General features: G+C 43.9%; 4 protein-coding genes across 6 annotated transcripts; 1 reads left to right on the top strand and 3 right to left on the bottom strand.

Moving 5' to 3' along the window:
- Positions 1 to 1,786: 1,786 nt before the first annotated feature.
- Positions 1,787 to 6,541, bottom strand: LOC120670086. 3 transcript variants are annotated; one of them, XM_039950078.1, is made up of 4 exons: positions 6,289 to 6,541; positions 5,169 to 5,443; positions 4,812 to 4,925; positions 1,787 to 4,739 (listed from the first exon to the last, which is right to left on the bottom strand). In XM_039950078.1, the coding sequence occupies exons 2-4, from the start codon at positions 5,430 to 5,432 to the stop codon at positions 2,106 to 2,108; spliced, it is 3,012 nt and encodes a 1,003-aa protein (XP_039806012.1). In that variant the 5' UTR covers positions 5,433 to 5,443; positions 6,289 to 6,541; the 3' UTR covers positions 1,787 to 2,105. The 3 variants fall into 3 exon arrangements, with proteins under 3 accessions (XP_039806012.1, XP_039806011.1, XP_039806010.1); XM_039950077.1 differs by having other exon boundaries at positions 5,169 to 5,451; positions 6,289 to 6,426; XM_039950076.1 differs by having other exon boundaries at positions 5,169 to 6,539.
- Positions 6,542 to 7,133: 592 nt separating this feature from the next.
- LOC120670043 lies at positions 7,134 to 10,665 on the bottom strand. Its single transcript, XM_039950020.1, has 4 exons — positions 10,154 to 10,665; positions 8,925 to 9,210; positions 8,603 to 8,719; positions 7,134 to 8,506 (listed from the first exon to the last, which is right to left on the bottom strand). The coding sequence occupies exons 1-4, from the start codon at positions 10,513 to 10,515 to the stop codon at positions 7,514 to 7,516; spliced, it is 1,758 nt and encodes a 585-aa protein (XP_039805954.1). The 5' UTR covers positions 10,516 to 10,665; the 3' UTR covers positions 7,134 to 7,513.
- A 179-nt stretch (positions 10,666 to 10,844) lies between these two features.
- Positions 10,845 to 13,479, bottom strand: LOC120670044 (sulfiredoxin, chloroplastic/mitochondrial-like). Its single transcript, XM_039950022.1, has 5 exons — positions 13,265 to 13,479; positions 12,535 to 12,701; positions 11,337 to 11,370; positions 11,139 to 11,232; positions 10,845 to 11,058 (listed from the first exon to the last, which is right to left on the bottom strand). The coding sequence occupies exons 1-5, from the start codon at positions 13,416 to 13,418 to the stop codon at positions 11,043 to 11,045; spliced, it is 465 nt and encodes a 154-aa protein (XP_039805956.1). The 5' UTR covers positions 13,419 to 13,479; the 3' UTR covers positions 10,845 to 11,042.
- Positions 13,480 to 15,339: 1,860 nt separating this feature from the next.
- Positions 15,340 to 16,395, top strand: LOC120669043. Its single transcript, XM_039948869.1, has 2 exons — positions 15,340 to 15,779; positions 15,891 to 16,395. The coding sequence occupies exons 1-2, from the start codon at positions 15,340 to 15,342 to the stop codon at positions 16,393 to 16,395; spliced, it is 945 nt and encodes a 314-aa protein (XP_039804803.1).
- The last annotated feature ends 1,315 nt before the right edge of the window (positions 16,396 to 17,710 follow it).

Genomic DNA, 17,710 nt, shown 5'->3' with positions numbered 1-17,710 from the left:
AAAGGGGAGGACGGGAAGATGAGAGTAGTAGTACCGACAAAAGCAACCAGGACTCTGCTTGGGATTAAAAAAAAAGCGCAACAAGCATCAACGCATACCGAATATTGGATTGAAAAGAAGGCAGCAGTAGGGATTTGTTCATATGTTCCACAGGAAGGATACGTGGTTCTGGAGGGGATCGTGCCGGAGATGATGTTGTGAGGATGGACAGATGGCCGGAGATGAGTGGTGGTGGATCGATTTGTGCACAACAGAACAAAGCATCTCCAGTTCTAGAAAGGGGAAAAGATTATTTAGGCTCACCGATGTCTCCTGAAGATCGAAGCCGACGAGAGCGTCACTTCCCGCACCGTGGCCAACAAGACCGATGTGCGAGGTCACAAATCCGACGAGATGAGAGCGGCGATGGCAATGGCGATAACAGCAAGATATGATCTGTAACGAAGATGTATAAGTGGAGGGTGAGCCCCGCCCCGTCTCGTCGCTGACAAGGTCGCCGGAGGCGGAGAGGGAGGCAGCCGGTGGAGATCTGGTCGGAGGTTGGCCGCAAGAGGAGGGAGAAGAAGAGTCGTATCCAGAAAACTCAGGTACAATGTGAACGGGTCTTCTAGACATTGTTGACCGCAAGGAGGTTAAGCTAGCAGCCAATCTGATGTCAGCATGTTTAAGTGCACTGCCGCGTGCCACGTAGGAGCGGAGCGCGAATCTTGAAGAAGAATCGGATGGCATATTATAGGGGGGATATCCAATGTGGTGGACACGAAAACATTTGCGGGACACGAATGTGCCATCATGTTGTAGAATTATTTAATTTAACCTGACATAATGACATTTAGAGTAGAACAGTGGACGAAGGGAACTCTGCCATCTTTGAATCGCTGGTTTATGTTGGCATACGAAGGTTCTCGCTTCATGCTGACAGAAGTGTCCGCTTCAATCTAGCAAATCTATCTGATTCAGATGCGCCCACACGCGTGCCACTTGTACAGTTGTACGTAGCTGTCCATACCTCTGACCAGCAGGGCGCAAACGGCCCAAGCGAAGCAGAGGCAGCCGACTGGTGCCGCCTTGAACCACCACGCACGGCGCGCTCGCTGCTCCGTGCCAACTTGACGGAGCTGACGCCCGTCTCGCTCGCTGGCTGTTCGCCGCTCGTCAGCCCGTGCCCGGGTCGCAACTCCTGACCCACCGGGGCACCCCGCGTTGCCGCGGCACGGCGCACATGCCGTGGCACGACCGCCACGAGCTCCCAGCCAAACTCCCCTCGGCGACCGCCGACCGCTCGGCGGCGGCGCGCTGCACCACCCTACCGGCGGGCTCACGAGAGCACGGTGCGCGCCCGTCCCGCCGCCTGCCGAGCCCAGGCCATGGCAACCATTGTCCATCCACTGCCCCGCGCGCTCCTCCTCGCGCTAGGCAGCGGCCGTGGCTGTTGCACGCCCCCGGCACCCAGAACGGGGCTCCCTTGCCCCGCCCGACCTGGCGGCTGGCGCCCGCCGCGCAGACAGGGACGAACGAACTGGCGCGGCCAGCAGCGCAGGCGGGTACGCACGACACGACGACACGCCGTGCGCGCACATCGTCGACCCGCAACCCAGCAGGTGTGCGAATCGCAACACGGCAGCGCCGACGACACCAGATTTGACGATGGTGCGTGTTGTCGGTTGCCAATCGACAACAGGACCCAGACAATGTGATCACGATGGCACCGCCATCCTCCCCATCAGGGATCAACATGGTCTGTCCCCAACATAACAATATGGGCAATCAAGCATTAGCAGAGTCGTCTCCACATTTTCCGTACACACACGGATACACATCTGGCAATTACGATGTTAATTCGGTCTTCACCGTCTGCATTACATAGGTTCGGAATAGTAAACAAGTAAACAGCTACTACACAACACCAGGTTCACTATTTTTCTTAACTTCCCGTGGTTCGAATTTATGCTCTGCTAGGGATGATAATACTCTTAACAACAGACAACGGTTCTAGTAACATTCTAACAACACAGGGCAATTCACTGCATAATGCCAAATGCTCTGGTTAGATAAGCTCCTCTCAAGCTGGGTGACGGTCACAGGTTGTGCATGCAGAGTGACGGTCACAGCTGTTCCATGGCTTCCCCAGGATCATGCTGAAGTATGGGCGGCTCTGCATAGGCTCCTGATCCGTTGGCGGTGTGGTCCGTAGTTTCAACACCGAAAGCAGAGGTACTGAAAGTCCTATTAGGTCCATTTGAGGAGTCATTGATGAAACTTGTTCTGGACTCCGAGCCCATCCCCAGAAGATCAGCAACCAGATGGAGAGATGTTCTATCAACTGATATCCCACTCTTGCTTCCACAGCCTTCCGATAAGACTGCAAACGAGTCCAGAGGATTAGAGTTGTCTTGGAAATTTTGGTGCTGCTCCTCTTTAAGCAGCATGTGTTTGCTGCATTCCTGATATTCAGTAGGTGCGCAACTGCGACTTCCGTAAGATGAGGAAGTGTTGGCAGTGTTTCTATGATCTTTCCAATCAGTCACCAAATACAGACTTTCATCATCTTTCAGATCAAATGAGTTCTTGTGTTCACTATCTCCATCCTCAGCACTTGTGTCCACAGTGGAATATTCTAGAACAGATGAAGTATCACCACAGCAGCTGCGGTAATGTTCGACCTGAGAAAGCATAACAGTACCTTGATGATCAGTAGACAGATGCTCTGAAGTTTCATCCAATAAGATAATATTTTTGGCACTATCTACATGGAACACTGGGAAGTTAATAAGAGGCCCACAGCCTTCAAGAACTGGTGTAACATCACTAGGCACAGCTTCTTGACAGCTTTTAACAAGATGGCATTCCGCTTCTGGATAACCAGAACCCATACTTGTACCCTTGTTTCCAGAGTCTGCATCGAACTTGGGAAACATCACTTTAGAGATTTCTGGAATCAACACTTCATAATCATGAACTACTTCAGAACAGCTCTGAATATTTGCAGTTTGTTTCTGCAGCAGGGGCATTTCGGTTTCAAGGTTACAAGAGGTAACAAGCCTACCACTTCCATCAGAAGGCAAACTCTTCTTGTTTTCACAATCTTCATCATGGTTGGGCAAGATATCCATGGTTTCATATTTTCCCATGAGCAATATTTTATCACCTTTAACCACTCTGTGGCAGCTCCTAATGCTTTGGCTTTCTTTCTGTTGGAGGGATGTTTCAGTTCCCAAATGACCAGCAACCACATGGCTCTGCATTTCGTCTTTCAACGAAGTCTTCGTATCACCAAAACCATGCTTGCCCAATGTGTCCATGATTGTGGAACTTTCAAGAATCAATGATGAATCACTTGTGATTTCTTCAATGTATTCAAAGGAACCTTGAAAGATTTGTTGTTGCTCATCTTGAAGGAGCACCTTGGTTTCAAAATATGGTCTAGCTAACTGACTATGTGCATCCTTACACGATAAAATGATGCCCTTCTCTATAGGATTTTCATCAGTTATTGCAAGCATATCGAAAGTATTGCTGCCTTTAGGAACCAATGCAGTGGCACTTGGACATTCTTGAGGGAAGGATGAAGTTGCTTGCCTCTTCTTCGCTCCTGTTCCCTCAACATCCTCACTGTAAAAATCCGGATCCCCTCCTTCAACATATGAATCGTCAGCATGCTGCTTAACATTCATGGAAGAGGTTCTCATTTCTTCTTTAACATTAACCTCGCTGCTGTCATGTTCTCCAGCAAACACTGCAGACATATGTAGTTCATTGTCACATGAGTCCGTCAACTTCGAGCAACCTTTAGGAACAAATGACTTTTTGCAGCTGTTGAATCTGACAGGTTGTTTGGCAGACACATCCCATTTATTTCCATCCTCACAAAGCAATGGCTCTAGGCACGTCTGAATTTCATTCTGTTTCCCCCCAGAATACTTGGTGGATCTTCTCCAGACAAATGAACGATTAGATGCTGGAAGTCTGTTCAGCCTATCACTTGAAGGCATAAACAGCATTTGACATGGAAATGGCTTGCTATGCTGTGCCTTCTGCTTTTTTTCCCTCTGAGAAAGGGGATTGAAAGACTGAACACTTATTGGTGGAGATGCTTCGGTGTTGGACCTTTTTCCTTGGATATAAGTTTTATGTGTTTTCATTAACCGAGAAAACACACTTGTTCGCCCTTCACTGTCAGAGCGGAGCTTCGAATTTAACATTGGCGGGTCGCATCCATCTTCCTTCTCCTTCCTAACACAAACATGGTGGAAAGTAGTATGGTCTTCAGAGTCACTGCTACCTTTAGATTCAGAAGAGGGGCTCTCATCTTTTAGCAACCCAAACAGATCATCAACACCTTCTAAAGTATCTTCCTCCTGCGGAAGTGGTATAAAGTCATCAGTAGATTTGTCATGCATTGCTTCTTGGTTGCTAGGTATTGTGACCGTGGCCGTATCTGCTCCAGTGTGCAGGGGAGGTTGTGAGCTCTTGGACTTAGCCACATCAGAGATGTCCGATTGCAGTCCTCTCTGCACTAATGACGCAGAATCAGTTAATTTGTCACCCAGAGTGGACGAGGAACATGTTTGACAGGGGCTTTTGAATGAACCACATGAACTGCTGGTTGGACTGGACTGCACATCAATTACTTTAACCAGAAAAGTTTCAAGCTCCTTTGGGAGGTCATCTTTTAATCTTGGATTCTGACAAAGTTGCAACCTGTTTCGTGAAGAAAACAAGTGAAGAAGCTTTGCAACCTGTATAACAGTAACATCGTGAGGTCAGTAGCTAAGCATATTGATAGAACACGAGAAGACGGTGGAGCAGACCTGTTGATGTGACAAACCATAACTAAACTTGTTTTTTACGGAATAGTTCTGGACAGCATCTCGAAATTCACCTTCCATCAAAGGCTTGCAAAACCAAATCCTTTTGAAACGTATCTGGACTCAGAGAAATGCAACATGAACATAAATTATCACGTTTCATAATATCTCAGGAAGAGCAGTATGAGATTTACTTGCAATATTGTACAATGAGATAGCTATGAAATTAGTTTGAAAACATAAAATAGAGAGAAACATGTGTTCCATGTGGGATATCACAACTTCATTGAAAAATACATGAAAGCACTGGATTATTTGACCTAAAAGACAATAATCAGCAAGTCTCAAAAGTATTCATGCCTGAGAAGGATACCGCCTTCCATATGCATCAGGAATAATGTTCACAGCTCCATCTGAAGTTGCTTCAAAAACCCCATGAAGCTTACACTGCTCAACATCATATAAGAATAAAGTTGTGCCAGCTTTAACTTTCTCTACGAAATCAGCACAGTAAGGAGAGAGGCCAAAGATTTTCTTGTTAAAGCACTCCTTCCTGGTCAATTGGTTGCACAGAAAAACTGCACCACCAAAGGCTGAATATTCCTTACTCTGTGTCTTCACCATTCCAAAACTCACTGAATTCCTTGGTAACATGTAAATTGGCAATGAAAAGGGTAAGCAAAGCAACATTACAACCAAAAAACAAGCTGAAAATAGACCAAATGCTTCCTTGGCTGCTGCAGGTATTGCAGGGAAAGAATTGCAACCAATACATAAAACAACAGCATATCACTCGAGTTGAAAAGAAGACAATCTCAGGTAAACAGCAGCTGTGTGTTGTTGTGTATTGAATGAAGATTTGTATATCAAGGACTACCAAGCTCAAATATGAAAAGGAACACACAAGATTGACAACATCATAGATGTGGTTTCCATTTTTACTTAGAATTGAAAACAGGAAAACTGCATGATAAATCTTTTTAAGAAAAGCCATAAAAATGCACACAATTGGCCTTCCCTTTGCTGTTTGGGGTCCATAATCTTACATACGATGAGCAACTCAACCTACATTCCAAGGAATCGCGATCCCAAGAAAACTCGTGACACTCGAAATTGAACTGCGATTAACAGGGGCGGGTTTCTGCCGTGGTGCCCGGGGTTTTTGTTGAATCCCCAACATTTTCGCAAAAAAAAAAAAACATTCCCCGCACCAAGGGTTCTCAGTCCTCTGACTGGAATCTGGACCGATCGATCCTGCCCTCGCTGATGAAGGAGAATAGCCTATTGCTTATCGAACCAGAGCAGAACCAAGGATGGATGGATGGATGATCAAACTAGCCACTCTACCACGCAGCAAAAGAATCTGCTACTAACTCATGGGTTGAAGAAAGCTTCGGGTTTGGCTTCTCGGAGCAGCCAAAACAACCCACAGAAAAAGGCCTTCCCGGAAAATTCATCCGCGCAAGTTAGGGTTCCTTACCACCAAGTAACAACGGAAGGAGTCGATCAATGCCGTGTACGGATGGGTCCTCCGTTCCCGCGCCAACCCAGTATAGTAGAGGGCGCGGGGGGAGGTGGACGACGACAGTTACTGCAAGGGCAGGGTTGCCCGAGGCTGCCGGCGTTCTTCGGCGGCGTGGTACGGGTTCGGCGGCGGAAGTGGGGAACTGGGGCAGAACCGCAGAAGAAGAGGTCGGTGGCGTGGCCGTTGCGCGTGAGCGAGTGTCTCGAGGTCTCGTGCTGGGCTGGGCATGCCTTTTTTTTTTCTCCCGGTGTCCACTGTCCAGCCCATCGCCAGAATGTCTGAACATTTCCTCTTTTTTTCCCCCAGTAGTTTGTAGAGCAATACTCAGAGGTCCTTTCTCAAAAAATAGTTTGTGAATAAACACTAATTTTTATTATTTCTTGGGTGCAAGTATACAGATGGATATTTGTTGAGAGAGTTTATGAATAAGGAAATAACTTTGGCAGGTGCACGTTAAATATAAATCTAGAATCTTGCATTTGGATGACATTATGATATCTTGGTTTCAGTGGTTCTACCACTAGCGTTGATCGCTTGTGGAGTACTATGTGTCAAAGCTCAAAACTGTCTTTGAAATTGGACCCAGTTCTAATCTCGATTGCACTAGATTATATTGCATGGGTTTAACGCCAATATGTAGTGCCACTAACTAGTGGACGTTCATGTCATGATGTCAATAACAAAGCATTCATATCTGAGCATCACAAGCCTGCCATGGATTATATCATATCAAATCCATGTCTGGACATCATCATCATCATCACAAGAACAGATGAGAGTAAAGCACCAATCACTTTCACTGAAAAGAATATGCCAGGAAACAGCCTGCAAGTAAAATTCACGTAGGAGATAGCATCTTATCAGCAGAGTGCCTACATAATCTTAGCCAACCACAAGTTAGAAGCATATGAAGATCTCCTTACAGATTATGGCTCCGAACACTGAATTCAGTTCTGAACTAAATCAACTGGAAGGTAACAATGCGATAGCTAACACGGTCTATTTACAGCAGCTCGAGCATTGCGTGGCAAAAGCGCGTAGTTCCTAAGTTACACTACTCATAGGGTTATCTCCAGAAATTCCACGAGGCAAAAAGCGTTAGTACAACATACTGTGGTCATCAGCTCCTTATATCACAACATCGTCACTGTTGGGCTAAAAAGTACGGTCCCTTCTACCCTCAGTCCTCATCCGCGAGAAGTGTGGATGTCAACTTGATACCAGATTGAGTCACCTGCAAATCGCTATTTCTGGCACGGCTCTGAGCATGCTGATTCCTAAGTCGTTCTGCAAAGGATGGCCTCATCAGCTTACTCTTTGCTGAAGCATCTCTCACCTTGCTTTGAATGTCTCCAGGTGAAAAACCAATCTGTTCCTTCCTCCCTTTTAGAACTGCTTCTCTGTTCGGTTGTACTCCAGAAAGTGTCCGCCCGTGTGATGCTTTATCAGAAGTAACAGAAATTCCATTGCCACCACAGCTAAATGATACTTTTTTTGCCACATTGCAAGCTATTGTAGGGGATAAGACATCTGAGAGTTCATCAAGCTGGACGATTGCCTTTCGTTTGCACCCCTTAGCCTGCAACTCTGATTTGCTCTCTTTCATAATGTGCGCAAATACACTGTTGTGACCAGTTTCACTTTCAGAAATGAACCGTTGGTTCAGCACAAGAGGACTACACCTATCATCCTCATTGTGTTTTCCATTAAATGGTTTGGGAACTTGATTTTCACAGCTGATGTTACTCTCCATGGTTGAATGGAAGCTTACAGTCCCCATCAAAGTTGACTGATTTGCATCACTGTCAGAGTTACAACCATCTAGCTCAAGTGGTATATAATCAGCATCATCTGGTTTGCTTTTTTCTAAGATATCTTGTGCCTTGAAGACAGCATGCTTATGCCAAGGCTGAAGAGGAGACTCATGTTTACGAGCAGGATGCTTGCCATTGTGTTTGGCATACATGAAGGGGCTATTTGGTAAAGAGATTCTGTTGTTGCAGAACATGGAAGACGAACGACTAAAGGAGGCACTGCTATGAGTATATAAACTGAACTCTCGACCAGTACGAGCCAGAGAGATTTTGTAATCCTGTAAAACTCTTGATTTTGGTTTTTGGTAGGGCTGAAGCCTGATCATTCTTGAAGCAAATAAGTCCACAAGATCCAAAACCTATGCATGAGAGAATCCTCAAATCAGTAGCAACTAGCAAGGAGGTTCTAACTAAGGACAATAGCTGAATCACATCATAAATTAGAAACAGCAAACCTGTTGGTATGATATACCAAAGAAAGACCTTTGAGGGAGGAGACAATTTCCTTTGATGACATCAGAAAATTCAGCTTCAGTTAGGGGCTTACAAAACCAAACTCTTCTGAAAAGAACCTGAATTTCATAGAGCAAGCATGAAAAATAGAAGAGCCTTTATCAGCACATTCACACATGATAAAACCAGAACAAAGCAACAAAAAGGACTATGAAATCACAGAAAAGATTCATAGGAAGCAATGCATAATTGAGCTTGCCAAAGAAAATGGACCAGTAAACTGGTAAAACCATGAGAAGAAGCCAAAAGCAAAAGCATACTTACCTGCGCTGGTCGAAACTTGCACAATGAAGCACATGAATCTGGAAGAATGTTCAATGCTCCATCTGAAGTTGCCTCAAACACTCCATAGAGTTTTCTCTCTTCATGCTCAAACAGAAAGAGAAGCATACCAGCTCTGATCTTCTTTATAAAAGTTGCAGCATAACCAGGAAGGGCAAAATGTTTCTGTTCGAAGAACTGACGCTTAGTCAAACCATTGCAGATGATAATTGCACCACCATATACTTCAGGTTTGTTAGAGATGTCCAATTTGTGGTGCTGCAGGTTCCTTGAAAATGTAATAAAAGACAATAACACTTTATAAGCACAAATTCAGAGACAAATTACATTCGGCAAACACATCCACAAGCTAATAATGATGCCACTGTATAATACAGGTTTATTGGAGGTATTTGCAGAAAATATAATGATATCCAAAGAACACAAGCTATAGCCAACTTTGAAGACTTAGCAGCAACTGAACTCACATTTAGTCTAGCATTTTCAATCAGGCTAACAAAGATCATGATCTACACCCAACAGTGACAGAACTAATAACAGAAACTGAGAAAAGCACAATGCTGCTGACACCAAAAATTAATTAGCCTTCCCTATTGCTAGACACATGCAATTATCTCAACAATACTAACAGAACAAGCATAAACTAGAAATGTTCAAAGAAAGCAATCATGAACACTAAACATCAACTAGGACTCCATGAGAACAATTGGTAATCTGCTATATAGTGTCTCCAGTAAATCTGGAATCAAACATCCAGATCCAGCATTCTGAATTCTTGATAACAACAACAAAATATTCTATGTAGTAGGATTCAATCCACAGGGCCCTGAATCCAGGTGTTATTCTCTCTTCCATAATTGTACCAAGAAGCAACAGTAAGACCTGATTATCCAAAATCACACGCGCACCTAAAACAAGATTGTTTCTTCAGAACCTGTAAACATCTCTAGGGTGAGTACAAGCATTTCTATCCTACAGCCAAAGCACAATTCCCCAAAATGCATACCAATCCACCACAGCACAATGTACAGTAAAACAAGGCGAAATGCCACAAAGAACTGGCAAGAAATACTTCATCAGTAAAGATTTGTACACCAAGCACAACTACACGAATCACCAAGAAACCTAACGAAACACGAGCAAGAACGCGTCAGATCGATGCAAAAAACCGAAGAGAAGGCGGGGACAATGCAACCACACGGCGAGCGTACCAAGGGCGGGGATGAAACTGAAACCCTCCTCTCCCTCCCCTCCCGCCGCTCACGTATCCGCCTCCCGGCCTCCAGAACGGGAGGTGCCCCGCCGCGACCGGCTGCCTCTGGTGCCCATGCATCCTCCCCTTCCAACCGATCGCCCCGCCCTCCTCCCACCTGAACCCTTCTCCCCTGACCCCGTCCGCCGCCTTCTCCTCCTCTACTGGAGCACCTCCTCTCCAGACCTTCCCCTTGTCTCTGGCTTCTATCTCCACCTCCATCTTCTGGATGCGCCCAGCCGCATCCCGCTCCGCCCGCCGCCACTCCTCCACCGCCGCCGAATCGGACTCCATCGCCATCTCCTCCGGAGCGCGTCGCATTTGGTTCGGGTGCGCGCGTGTTAAAGCAAAGCGAGCCGCTTTGCGGAGTGGTGGTTTCGGGGAGAGTGCTCGTGTCTTTGAGGAGAAGAATGATTAGCTAACTGGGCCGGATCAAAAGTTAACGGGATTGCGATTACGGCCCACTATACTGGGCTAAAAATAGTTTCCTTTTTCTGGGCCACATGGACAAATGCTGCCTCAGTGTGCCTCTCCATTTTTCCTCAGTTGAAACGCTATATTTTATACTAGCATGATAATTGATAAACGACATTAAGTAAACATCACAATGCATTCGGTTACTCATGCAGCCATCCTATTCCATGTAAATGGAAGTTCCACCGATCCGAAAAAGAATGGTGTGGGCATGAGTCAACATTTCCTCTTGCTGTTGAGTTCAGACTTAGTATTCGCCAATCTGTTTGAGTAACATTTACAAGTATGGACGATTACAGATGATGAAAGGTTTTGTTTTAGCTCTAGATACACAGATCACTCTCTAGCTGATTTAGTCACCAATAACATCCAACTCATCTCATATGGTGCCTGAAAGAGCAGACTGAAGTTCAGTGCATCAAGTGATTCGAATATGCAGTGATAATCCAAGCTTGAGAGGATGGTCTGACCTAAGTGTTTCTTTCGTCCCTCGACGGACTTTGCAGCGGATGGTTGGGAGACCAAGGCGCTGGTGTGCCTCGTAGCGGTGGCATCCAGAGAAGCCTGAAGATCACGCACGAGCATATTCAGCACAAGGTAAATGGATATAGATCTTGAAGTGATAAGAGGGTGAGTCATGAATCGGATCTGGAGTCTGGATTACGCACCATAGTAGACCCCATCAACCTCTAGCACATCAATCTGCCCTAGTCAAGAAATTGAGCCAAGTAAGAATCATTGGGAAGTAAACCAACAGCATCGGAAATCCAACACTCGCAGTGCATGAGAAAGTGTCCTATGGCACATATAGATGATCAACAAGCCCTTTGGAATGTTGTAACATGATCCCATAAGTGAAACAAAATTCTGACTAAACTATGTGCTCTTAAGCTGGCACAAGAAAAAGCTAGGAAGACCAATACAGATATATATATCTCTGCTTGAGCTATCAGCTTGAAGAAGCATTCATGCATCTAACCTTATGCAAGTTACACTCATCAAGAAAGAAAGAAACTGAAAAGGAAGCTACAAAATCAGTCAAATGAAATACTGATATTTATTCACTATTTAGCGATCAGCAGCTTAGTAAACAACACACAACATTTTGTTACATGTCGATTTTGTGTCTGAATCCTCATAAAATCATCAATACTAATGCTGTGAAAGTTTACTCTGTGATTAGGCATGCTCCAACTGAACTTATACTAGTTCAAGAATGTAAATTTATACTAGTTCAAGAAGCATGATATGTAAACTAATATCTAATTTACCCCGCCTAGAAACTACAGCAACATGCTCCATTATGTGGCTCAGCTGCAGGACCCAGATGTTTACTGATCCTAGTAAAGCTCAATCTAATCAAATTGGTGTTTTCTTCTCTTCATGAGTTTAACAAAAGTTTACGTGGACCTGCATATATTTTCAGCATCAATATGCAATTCTTTACTAGGTCTGCCTTTTTTTCCCCCCAGATAACTGTGATGAAAAATAAATGGGCGTGGCTCTGACTGGATCATGAGGAACAAACTGCCATACTTCCCACATGCTATCATCTAAAGTAGTAAATTTCTAAACAAAACCAGAGCAACATTTTTGAAACAAAAAAGGTACTCCCACGCATACTAAAGAGAACGGCAATACCTTTGGCATAATGTTATATTATGGAGGGAATATGACATATTGACAAGAACTCGACCAAATATTAACTATTAAGTAAATTGAAAAACTGCTCTGCTTGTGTTCAAAGCTTTCTTTGCGATTCATTGAATTCATTAAGGTGGAAGTATGGAACAGGTATAGGCATTAGCACAGAGTTGAGTTACTGTTGATAATTTGAAAGGAAAAGAAATTAATATAGATACCCACAGGTACTTGAAGGCCGATGACACAAATACTGTCCATGAGCTCTTGCACCTTGGCTGGATCATTGGCACGTGTTCGCATCAGTGGCCTTCGGATCTGGTCCGGTGGAATTTCCATGATCACAGGGCCCTTCTTATCCGAGTCACTTGTCAGGGATGGAACTGCTGCACCTGCATCGCGATGGATTTATACATTCAGCGCCATGAACTCCACCGGCAATCATTTCCCACCACAGGGTAACAAATGTTGGCATGCCGGAACAGTCAGTCAGTCAGTTTCCCAGATACATATTCAGCTTCATGAATCATGATCTCAAATTATCTAACTCTGCATGAGACTCATCCCCAAACGAAAGTCTTAATTTATTTGTAGCTACTTCAGTATCAGGCAGGCAGAACTTGCTGACAAAACTAAATTAAACTTCCAGCGAGTTGGAAGTGGAGTACGAAATCAAGAACCCAAAATTTTAATTTCTTGAAACAACGCACTTGCGCACGCCTGCACAACCTAGAGAGTACACCAAGTTCAGTAACACCAGCCATGTCAAGAAAAAGTTCAGTAACACCAGGATCTACCCTGACATACGGTGTTTGACCAAGATTCAACCCTCCGCACCAGTTCTTAAGCTTAGAGAGACCAATTTATTGAGCTGAACTGAAGCAAACACACCGGCAATTCAGGATTTCGAAACTATTGCAATACGGGAAGGGATCGAAGGAGGGGGGGCAGGTACCGTTGGAGGAGGAAGCGGAGAGGGCCAGATTGCTGCTCCTCCTCCCGCTCGCGCCCCTTCCCCTTCCCCGGATGAAGGAGGCGTGTGTGACCACGCGGCGGTGGAGGAGGACGCTCGGGGCCATCGCCAAATCCAGGCTCGAACTCGGCGCCATTGCTTGCGATGCGCTTGCGCCTGGCGCCTGCTGCCAGAAGTTTCTTGCCGGCCCTCAGAGCTCGATGTGTCATGTGTGCCACAAGAATTCCCTGGGCCAGATGTTGGATAGGTTGGGCCGCCCGGGAAAGGCCTCCTCATGCGCTGTTATTGGGCATGTTGGCTTTGATATTAAGGTCGTGTTGGCTTTGTTATTGGGCCTTACAAGTTAAGAGTGCGCTGGGCCGGGATGCTCAAGTACTAAACAAAAGCATTTTTGTTTTGTTTTTTCAAATAATCTGCTATAGATAACCTTTGTGTCACGGACACTTCCGTGGTCCCTGCTAGTGAGCAAAAGTTAGAAGTCATACGTGTACAAGGTGGAATATTTTTTTATTGCAGAACATTTTTTTGTTGTGGAACAATTTTTATTTATTGCTGGAACAATTGAAAAATTGTTCCGAACAAAAAGAAATTGTTCCAGCAACAAATTCGGCTAGATCACATACGTGGACCAATTTATTAGTTCTAGGTCCAAAACACTAAATCCCGAGGAACAGTGATGCTACGACACTTCTACTCGGGGTCACACGCGTGACCCTGAGCATTGCCCCTAGTTGGAGTATCCTATCTTCCCTAAAAAAAAGAGGCGTACACATATCTATGTGATCATTCGATATTATAGACATTATAATCTACTAGGCAATTATATCTGTGGCTTGCTATAGACAAAATTGGTACAAGTCGGATACGTATTGGTGCTCGTGCGTTAATTTGTAGTATGGATTTACGTGATCGAGTCGTAGACTAAGACCCACCTGTCAATAATACGAGACAGACTAAACTAAAAATTTAGGTAGAAACTATATTCGCTTTAGAAATAGGTGTAGACTTGTATTTTTCAATGACTTTGATGACCTATTACTCCTATGAGGCAAAAGGTTCTAATTTTTAATCAAATCTTATTGATTTGAGAATATCTTAAAAGATCCTATAAATATGTATATCAGAAAAAAAGTATATATTTTTAGTTTAATGCAAATCATGAGAAAAATATGCATGTACGATTCAAACAGTTCATGGTCATTTTTGAGATAGAACTATCTAAGACAATCAATTACACGTTAGAGAGAGAGAGAGAGGGAAGAGAGATATGCTATGGCAGTTGCATTATTGCATATAGTGAAGTACTGGATTCAGTAAACCTGCTAAAGATGAAGTTAACTGATATAGTACCCAAATAAGATTCAGGAAACCGAGCAGTCGTATAGTATCTTGATGCATGCGATCCTGTGTGCCGCCTGAGTGACAATGTCGGCTGTTGCTAGCAAGGTGGTATGGTCATGCCCGACCATGCGTGTGACCATGCCTCTAGGACATGTACCTGCATCCTTTTGGCACCTTAGTGGCGGTGTTGAAGGATACTCCGTACTCGATCGGCACATTATTAGGGGTTTCCTGCTCTCTAGCAATATTCAGAGTTTCAGACTTAGGTACAGTCCAGTGCTGCTGGTTTTTCTAAAACAAATAGAGGTCGTCGGTTTGTCAACAGTCGGCTGCTCGCCTGCAGTCTCTACTGTCTACCTTGTACATACACATGCACAAACGGATTGCTCTCCTTAAATTAGTTAAGCCACTAGGTAATTTTTTATTCTTATATTATTCTTTCACTTGAAAAACTGAAATCTGTAGTACATTAAAATATTTTAAAAAAAATATTAGATATGACTTGATATCTTTGACCTACTATTAAGCAATCACTACTTGACTTGATATCAAGGTTGATTCTCTAATTAATTGAAACCAGGATGAAAAGATTTGCCACTGGATCTATAAATAACAGCCTTTGTGCTTGTCATTCTTTGCATCCCAAGAACAACCTTCTTTGTAGTTCATACTAGCCGGTAGCGTTTTTTCATAGTACATACACAACACTCGTCCCCATGGATTCCACCATGTCCACCGGAGAGTGGAGTGCCTCTGAGATCAACATGGTGAAATCACTCATCGCTAGGTTCAATAGCAACATTGTCTTAGGTGACATGAGCAAGAAGCACAGTGACATTGTCAATGAGATCCAGACAATGTTCCCCATGAAGGAGAAGCATCAAGTAATCCACTTGTATGTTGATCTCATGGTGGAGACGATGCAAAGCGGCACCGGTGACGGCTCCTACTATTCCGGGACAACGGGTAGGGATCTTGTGAACAATTTTGAAATTCCTCTGGAGGATTCCGCCATGAACAACATGGGCATGCTGCTTGGTTATCCAACAATGGAGACAGGGGTTAGGAGGGTCGCACAGGAGGTGCTGCGTAGGCAGTCTACTCCTCGGATGGAGAGGGCACACAACACCAGGTTCTGGACCAAGGCGGAGCACAGGTTATTGATTCTCTAGTAATTCTTATATCCTCTTGCATACTCAAGTTGTGGTATTTTTATCTATTTTGGATCATGTCGGATGTTTTCATCCTAAATCTTGTGCCACCGCAGGCTATTCCTTCGTGGTTTGCAAGTATACGGCCGTGGCAATTGGAAGAACATCTCTAGGTACTTCGTCACCACTAGGACACCACTGCAAGTCTCTAGCCATGCCCAGAAGTACTTTCGAAGGCTGGAGAATCCTACTCGTAGGCAACGCTATAGCATCAACGACGTCGGCCTCTATGATACCGAGCCTTTGGCTCAAAATAATACCTCCAACTGGGAAGGGTTCAGCTTCGCTGGAGGTGCCTACAACCCAAGCCTCTATGGTGCTAGTGGCCAGCACGCCACAATGAACAACCAGGCTCAAGTGCAGTCACACATCCTTTACCACGCCAACCAAACCAGCACCAGCAACCAAGTAGCCGCTTGGGCTGGTGACCAACAGATTGGGGCTACTACTTCATATGTGGCTCCAGTGATGGAGGATGGGGGCTCACAAGCGGCTTGGACTGCTGACCAACTTGGGGATTTCTTTCATGACCAAATGATGAATAATATGGACATCTTCTAGGTATTGGATATGGTCTAGCATGCACATAAGATGCATGGCAACCTAGATCGTTGAAGACAATATATTTGGGTAAAGTTTAGTATCATCCTACTAATAACTAGGAGTAAATAATAATTTCATAGCGATGGCCATGGCGACTTGTATCGATGTGGTACCGCTATATGTATCTCTTCGTGTATTATGGTTTGTTTTATGATTGTAGTGATCATGTTGTTTGTTTAATATATCAACAATTCTTATATAGACATTATTGTTATCTTGTATAGTATAGTTTTATGTTCATTATTGACTAGCACATCTTCAACCTCATGATGCTTTTCTTCGCTGCTATTTATCCCACACTCCCCCGCCACCATGCACCCATATCCTAATTCACTCCCGTGGCTTCTCCTATATGTTGGAGCTCTGTCTGAATCTTATTATTAAAAATAATATGCATAACTACGAGCAAATAAATGCTAAGAACATGAAAAAATTGGATCTTAAAAATTGGTAAATATAGTGCTAATAGATAGGTTACATATTTATAAAAAATTTGGCACTTCTTCTTATTTTTCTAATTTAAAATAAATTAATTATGATTTTTTAGTTTAAACTTGAATAATTTTAATTTTCTCAAAATAAAAAACCACCTTTAAAACAACTCAAGGGGTCAAATTTGCCCGATTTGAACAGGGACGGCCCTGGTTATCTGATTTTGTAGTTTAATGTTGATGATCAGACATTTGTGATAGTTCGAGAGTCTAAACTAAACTTTTCACTTAAAACTTGAGATTTGTTTGAAATTTCAAAATTTTTGAATGCTTAGTTTCTAATTAAATGAGACAAAATAGGGACGTTTCATGTCTGACACACTTAAGGGAATCTCATGAGATTCAAAAGAGCTTAGAGGAGAAAGAAAGAATGGAGAGTCTCTAATAACTTATGCTTGGCATAATAACATTGTTGGGTCTTGTTAGCTTGTTACGCTGGGTTATGTTGAACCAAAGATGTTGATTGATTCTAGACTTTTGTGGTGCTTTTATTATTGAGTTCTTGTTACGCTGGGCTCAGTTCGTATGACAGTGCGTGGTAAAAGGGTTGTTTTCCAAATTTGTTTATATATACCTTTGATAATCTCAAATTATGTTACTCTTTGTCACATTTGAGAAATCATTAGAAAACTCGTGATTACTTGCTATGCATCCATTGAACTATCGAAATGTTTTTCATGTACATTCACTAGATTTGCCGAGGATGTCTGAATACTACCCCCTTAGGACGACGTGAGCTGGGATTTTTCAAAATGAGCCCTACTCAATGGAAGTCTATGCTC

Source organism: Panicum virgatum, chromosome 4N, assembly GCF_016808335.1.
Source record: "Panicum virgatum strain AP13 chromosome 4N, P.virgatum_v5, whole genome shotgun sequence".
Classification (NCBI taxonomy): domain Eukaryota; kingdom Viridiplantae; phylum Streptophyta; class Magnoliopsida; order Poales; family Poaceae; genus Panicum; species Panicum virgatum.
This window is presented reverse-complemented; position numbering and strand designations above follow the sequence as displayed.